The 7546-nt window shown below is 33.8% G+C and overlaps 1 protein-coding gene across 1 annotated transcript; it reads right to left on the bottom strand.

The window, feature by feature from the left end:
* Window positions 1-1214: 1214 nt before the first annotated feature.
* LOC109544647 lies at window positions 1215-6753 on the bottom strand. The gene is made up of 3 exons (XM_019914956.2): window positions 6508-6753; window positions 2932-3105; window positions 1215-2803 (listed from the first exon to the last, which is right to left on the bottom strand). The coding sequence occupies exons 1-3, from the start codon at window positions 6566-6568 to the stop codon at window positions 2601-2603; spliced, it is 438 nt and encodes a 145-aa protein (XP_019770515.2). The 5' UTR covers window positions 6569-6753; the 3' UTR covers window positions 1215-2600.
* Window positions 6754-7546: the final 793 nt, after the last annotated feature.

Raw genomic sequence — 7546 nt, 5'->3', positions numbered from 1 at the left:
ACGTGAGGAAATTATGTCTTTTTTAAAGACAAAAAATTTTGAGGCGAAATACCCAAAAAGAAGTTTGTAAAAAATGAATCCGCCTCAACAATATAGAACTTATATATTTCTCCTACTCTCGAAGTGAGCCCCTAAAACGCCTTAAAAGGAATGACGCAAATTTTGCATCATCCTGTAAGCCGTCGGTTCAGGAACTTCCAGAAGAAGTCGAACAAACTGTAATCATGGATCAGGGTAAGCCTAGAAAAAAAAACCATTAAGCAGAAGGAAGGGGATAAAGAAGAAACAACAGAAATCGTTACAGTGGGAGAAGAAGAAAAAACTTAGGAAGTCACTGTCTCAGTAGTTGTGGAAACAATAAGTGAAGTTGAATACACTATTGTTCTAAAAGTTGACGATGATAAACCCAAGAAAATTAAACCGAAGAAACATACTATAGAACAACAGCAAATGAAGCCGGAAGAAAAAAGGCCGAAGTTGAAGAATTTGCATAGCTAGTTGTTAAGACCGAGCAACCAGACGAAAGCAAAGACTTAATATATATAATAGATATAATTGAGAAGAAAGTGAAGCCATAGAAGAAGAACGACGTTGAACTGCCAGAAATTCCGGATGCTGAGAAATATATTTCCTGAAGTTGCTGAAAAATATGAGTTTGAAGAAAGGCCTAAAGAGCAGGAAGAGACTCCTGCTACTCCGTGGAGGCGCCAGCCAAAACCAAAAGTAGAAGCAGAGGCTCTTGAAATGTCAGGCTTTAAACTAGACAAAGGAAAAGTTTCCAAAGAAGGGGACGTTCAGGAAGTAGTAAAGCTAAAGCCGGTTAAGCGGGATAAAAAAAGACGCCCGTCAAAAATCCGCTTTCAAAATCCTGTAAATTTTCGCACTATTATTAGATATATACTGTGGAATCAAAGTGTTAATAGAGAATTATTCGATTATATATTATAGAGTTACACCTGCAAGCGGACGTTAGAAATGTCACCTGCCAGTATAAGGTAGAAATAAAGCGTCCAGTATTGCTGCTCAAATAGCACAGATTTTTAGACCCAATTGCGCAGGCGTATGTGTCAAAATACCACAAACTTTATTACTGCATGTCCTTATTGAGCGTCAAATAACTCTCTAATAACAATATGAACTGTTGGCTAACAGATTAGGCCGATTACTTGAAATCGGATTTAAAAAATATATGGCAATAATATTCAGTACACTGCAATATTTGAAGCTTTTATTTTGCGTTGTACATACAAAAAACATCTACGTGAACTATCACAAATTTAGTTATTGATAATTTTGTGAATTGGGCAGTGTCAAAAGCTCATTTGATATGTGCATGTAAACTGTTAAAATTGGTGATTATTGTTTCGTGTTGTTCGATTCGGTTGAGTCCCAGTTGCCTCCTTACAAATAACATATTTTTCAATACTTACATACTACTCTAAAAACAAAATATCAGATATACATTTTTTAAAATAAAGCAACAAATATAACATCTTTACATTCTATGAACACCATAGCATTACCCATCCCCGTGAATATTAAACGTTAGTTGTAGTCCTTGTGATTAACACACAAAATGTGTTAAATATATGCAACAATAATGTAAATTGAATGGTTAACTAAAATGTTGTTTACCAAATTTTTTCTCGTGTTCCTTTATATTGCATCACTGGTTTGCACTTATGTTTTGTTGTAAAGTGCAAATCTTGCCTCAGTTTAATGTTAGCATGTCTCTAACTTTTTAATTTCCGGAGTAGATGATTCATGTCAAATTACGCATCTGGAATCAGTAGGGATCATGCCATGAAATATTTTTTTTCATTCCGGTCTCGTTTCTTTGATATATTTATTTTTTCGGCAAAAGAGGCGAACGTACGTGTGAATGCTTTCATAGAACGTCCCCCGTTTTGAGTGGAATGTTCTGTAAAGGCGTCCACGTCCACACAAAGAAACTAGCAGATCCCATGATTGCGTGTAACAGAAAAAATAAAAGAGACTGAATATCAAAATTAGAACTGAGTAAAAAGCAATACTTCAAAAAATATCAAATTGTACATTAGCCTACAAAGGGTATTAAACAATTGCTATCTTTCGATTGGAAAATATTTGTGAACATTTCAAAAGCACAATGTATATCTGACAATATGTATTGAACTAGTACAGTTATTTCATTTTACGTGCTATGTATAAATAGTCGATAGTAATCTAAGAAATTGTTACATATCTACTTGGTGTATACTTGTAAGAAGTACTCCGTACCTAAAGAAATTTTTCGCCAATGTGAGCTTTGCTGAATAGTTTATTAAAGTACTACACTTTAGCCTAAGTATTGGCATTCTACCCTACAGCGAGTTTAATTTACAGATATATCTACATCTACAGTAATCTAATGAAATACTTAACAAACGAACATAATTTGAATCTTTCATAATTTGTGTTTGCTTTAATAGTTTTATTTCTGCATTACGACAAAATCTTTGACTGTTGCGGCTGCGATTTAACAATAATTTATTAGTCCGATCTAATTTTTAATATTGGTATGAAATGTTGATTTATAAACAAGTTTTGATTTCTTCCAGGTTTTATTGAATAAATAAAACTTAAAATATGCTAATTTTTAATAAGATTACGAGTCCAGCTACAAGGGCGGCAGATGCGGTTACTATGTAACTTCCATTGCAGTGATCTTTATCGCACGCACAAACTTCCTGTCGCCCACCGAAGCCTGATCTTTGGTAACATTTATTTTTGTATTGGGAATCATCCCAACCACATGTGCGTATTACTCGGTTATCTGGCTGAACTATAAAAAATTCATAAAATTAAGATATTGAAAGTGGAAATGTATATCGTTAGGATTTTTTCGAAAATAAAGTGTCTCCCAACAATTTATACTTTTTGAATTAAGTTGATCGGAGAATTGATACTTACGTCCATTCACTTCAAAGTCGATCATTTGCTTAATTTTTCTACATAATGTGTACGGTTTGTCGTCCTTTTTATCTGGACAAGGCTTCTTCAGATCGTCGCTCAATTGATTATTGATATCGCCCAGACATCGTTTATCTTGCGCACTGTTGCATTCGTAGCATGAGATCGCATATACTGTAAATAACAGAGTTTATATATTATGGTCCAGCTAAAGCCGATATATAAGAATAATAGTATTCTAACTTGATCCCTGAAAGAGTCTGAAAAAGATACAAACACAGTTCGGACGAAAGCGCATCCAAAGGACACCGGCCGACAGACTACACACTATTAAATAAACAGGAACGGGCCATAGACTACACACGATTGTATTATTACTGGCGTAATGGAACGTATTCGGAATTTTGGACTTTTCCATAGTACAGGGTTGCTCATTGTGTGTCAAAGTCCGCTTAATATGAAATATAATACATAAACAAAAATATGAATTTTCTAAGGAATTAATTTCTTCTTATGAGAGATTTTGGTGTTGAACAAGCGCGCATTCAAAAACTATTTTACATTATTATTTAATTTTTCCATATTTTCATTAACTTGCAAATTGGTCTTCGTGGGTTTGAAGAAGACCTAGAGGCTACGTGGCGACATATTTTATTTGTGGAAAGTTATCCACAAATCGCCCAATAAACTTATAAATTTGCATGTCATTTTTGCATTGTTTAAACTTCAATAACTTGCTTATTTCAAATGAAACCCTACAAGTTTTAGAAGTTTCTAGAGCTGCAGATATTGTTAATAACCGAGATCCAGAAATTTTTTTTCACTGTGGCACAGTAAGAAACATATTAAACAAATTCAATAATTTTGGAGATGTAAGTAATATATTTATCAACAACTGGTTCTCAATGATGATATAGAATTTGAAATAATACAAGGAATCGAACATCCAAAAAATACTTGGAAGAGTTGTGGATCGATTTTGGGAATTTCTTGACCCCTCAGTTTCCAGATTTGATACTACCAGATTTTTTCTATGCGGTTACCTAAAGTGGATGGTCTATCCTCAAAAAATCATAAAATAATCGGCCCGGAGAATTTCTGCGACTGTGGTTAGAAGAAATTTAAAAACTTTTGTGATTGAGTTATTGGCTTTATTGACAGAGATGGCGGATATATTAAGGCACCAGTTAAGTGAAGGAGCTAATTATGGTCGTTAAAAGTATTAAGTAGGTGCAACAAAGTGAATTATTATGGAATTATTCATTTATATGAAGTAATTGAAAGGTTATCAATGTTCAATAAAATTAAGAGATTACTATTTATTATTAATCACTTTGTTTAGCTACTCTTGAGAACATTTTCTTTTTTTTGAAAAACCGCGTAAACGACTGAAAAAATGTTGTATCTGCTGATTGTATTTTACATTTTAGAACATGCATAACTTTTTATAAAGGCTACTTTTTTTCGTAAAATTATTAATAAAAGTTGATTATACCGAGTGTTAGTAAATAAGTGTGACCAACTTCAATAGAGGATTCTGCATTAAAAAATAATTACAGTTTGCTTATGATTCGTATGACGCAAATGATTCGTGATATGAGATATCGGGTGTTAATGTTTTTAAAACAGACGATGCGTTTATTTCTCTGAAATTGATCGAGATAGGAAAATGAAATTTGGTGGATTTTAAGAGGTAGGCATTCCGTATTCTTCATTCCTCTATAATAGGTTATCAAGAATTATTTAGCACAATAACGGTAACTTTTGGTAAAGCAGAATGACAAAAAATAACACACATCAAATTTTTAATAGATGCAAAGCTACAACAAATGCTCAAAATGGTCTAGCTTAGACGTGACACAACATTATCTCTTCAATCAACTCTTCGCCCCATTGATTGTGATTTTTGCGCAAATATTCCTGGTATATGTCTTATTGTCTCACAGCCGGCTATAATTTAATTCCTCAGGCCATGAATACTTTCAACGGGAGTGGAATAAACTAATGACTTAAGAAAGCCCCAAATGCAAAAATGTAGAGGAAGGAAATGCGGCTATTGAACTCCTTCCTGTATGAAATTAAAGTGAGATTCACCTCTTGTGAGTCGTTGTGGAAGGAAATATGGATGGACTAAATGGTCATCAAATACCCAAAGTCATACATTTTTCGACTACTTATTTCAAGTGACTCCACAATTAACTCTAAAACTGCGTCTTCTAGTTGCACAGTTCGTATTTCTCAAGGCCAAATATACCATTTTGGCGCAATCGTTTTTGCAGACGAGCAAATATTGTGTGAGGGGGTACCGTTCTGGGAAAGCGAATAATTTGCGAACATACGAATCATAAGCAAACTGTCATTATTTTTTCGTGCAGAATCCTGCTCTGAAATTTGACACCGTAAACACCCTGTATAGGAGTGCTTAATATTTTTCCGCAATAGAAAAAACTATTTATTCCAATCTGGATATGTAAATAAAAACAACACAAGATCAGATCAGCAAACGTAGCCTAAGCATCACTTACAGGCAACCGAAAAAAGTGTACACTATTTGTGCATAAAACTGTTTAATAAGTGATCAATAAAAATTAGATAAATTTCAATCCAAAATTTGTTTAAAAAATAAAAATGCTTATTCGCCTGGAACTTTTCCAACCTGAAACTAATTTTAATTTATAGGGAATATAAGGTGGTGTGATGATATGTGTTGATTTTTGTTGATGCAATTTAACTATGAAACATATGTGAAACAATTTTGAAATAAAATGTATTATTCTTATTATTATCGTAATTCAGCTGTAATTTACTGAGGCATGTTTGGTTAAAGTATCTTATAAAATCCAGAATCCGCAGTTTGCTATGATGTATTCACCCTGTAAAGCAAATTGAGTATGGAGACGCCAATAAGAGACTCTAAGTTTCTCAGAGCGTAAAGTAAACAAATGCATCTGGTTCATTTGAGGTTTGTTTGCACTTGTAATTTTTTTAATGTAAAAGGGTCAGGCAACAGGACCTTCCTTGCGCCCTCTAGCCGATATCTCCACCCCAAGTTTGGATGCGAATTTTCGATGGCCAAAAACTTACTATATTCTGTACAGCATCATACTCAAAATTAACTTTTTGGTTCTAATCGAAACACTATGGATTTCGTTCTAGGTAGTGTCATATTTTCAAAATATATTAATATTTTCAACAAAGAACTTCAGAAGTGTAACAATGTATTATATGAACACGCAAAATAACAAGTTTGTTCTGAATGGACCATATTTATCAAAAACATTTTTTTTAAGATTGGTTCATATTATTTGTTATTATGCTGTTAACTGGCACACGAGTGGAGGACTATTGCTTGCGGTATTGATTTTAGCATACTCTCGCGCCCAGCCTTTTGTTCCGACTCATTCAATCAATTTTAGTTCATTTCGATTCAATCAAAAAGTTCTGCTCGTTGCTAAATGTGATATAAATATTTCCGTGAATAAACATTTTAAGATACCGAATCGGAGAGCCCAGCAAATTTTAAAAAGCAGCACCGAAATAGCAATTTCTTTATAAGTAAAGGAAAACATTACTTACCAGTTGGAAAACACACTGCCGCCAGGCAGACTAATCCAAATAAGTATTGAATGTTGATCATTTTCTACACAAATTAATCACTAAATTAAATATTTACGTAATCCAAAATAATGTGATACAGACTCGGCAACACGAACTTTTGCCGTTTTGAGACTACTGACGAGTCAGAGGTCAGAACTTGGAGGAAAAAGAAGCGCGCATGGTTTTGGCCAATTTAAAACAGGAGCGTATTTCCATTGTCCGTCACTTGAATAGCAATTTTCAGTAGCAGTGATTTGTGCTATTTTATTAATTGACCCACTTAGAATGCTCTTATATAACCACGTTCATTCGTTACATTTGCCTGAGAAATACATCCACCTTATCTTCAATGCTTTATTTTCAAATGCATTTCACGCAAAATAAATTGAGGTTTGGAGCAAAAATGGTTTTTGAACTCGTACTATTTGAAACCCCGTGAATTCTGAATAGGATTTCACCCGTGAAAGCACCTGCAAACCTTCATTGAAGCACATAACATACACGCTGTTATTTTCCGGAATCAAAATTTCCTAGAAGAATCTGCTCATAAAATAATATTTTTTAAGAACTTGAAAATATCGCACGAGTCATAAAGTCAAGCAACACTTTGCACCAGGTGTCCGAAGATTATTAGCAAACGAGGTAAAAATGGAAACAAAAATGTTTTAAGGCAATTTTCGAAAAGTTTGTGTTTATAGAAGTCCGGTCTACATGTAGGGGAAAGCCAGCAAATTAAAGTTTTTAATAGACATTTTATTTTTTTATGTTACACGCAATCATGGGATTTGCTAGTTTTATTCGGCTAAAGTATGCGAGAAAGCCAAAAATTGTGTTTCCTGTATCCTCCAAAACAGGGTGTCCCTAAATTAAGTCACCAACTTAAAGCAGTGAAATCTGTTCTCAAAAATAATATTAATTTTTCAAATGAACATGTATCGAAAAATGCTCCTTAACGGAGCCACGCCTTCTTGAAGAGGGGCCCAGTAGTAGGTTTTTTGCAAATTATTTCTAAACGGTT

Source organism: Dendroctonus ponderosae, unplaced genomic scaffold (genome assembly GCF_020466585.1).
Source record: "Dendroctonus ponderosae isolate FM_Combo_2020 unplaced genomic scaffold, Dpon_F_20191213v2 Dpon_F_20191213_2, whole genome shotgun sequence".
NCBI classification, from domain to species: Eukaryota; Metazoa; Arthropoda; class Insecta; order Coleoptera; family Curculionidae; genus Dendroctonus; species Dendroctonus ponderosae.
Note: the sequence above shows the minus strand (reverse complement) of the source record. Positions and strands in the feature narration are given on the sequence as shown.

Coding starts and splice junctions, on each gene's coding strand:
- LOC109544647 (XM_019914956.2), bottom strand. CDS start 6,568: ATGATCAACATTCAATACTTATTTGGATTAGTCTGCCTGGCGGCAGTG. Junction 3,106..6,507: donor GGCAGTGTGTTTTCCAACTG/GTAAGTAATGTT, acceptor TGTTATTTACAG/TATATGCGATCTCATGCTAC. Junction 2,804..2,931: donor CGACTTTGAAGTGAATGGAC/GTAAGTATCAAT, acceptor AATTTTTTATAG/TTCAGCCAGATAACCGAGTA.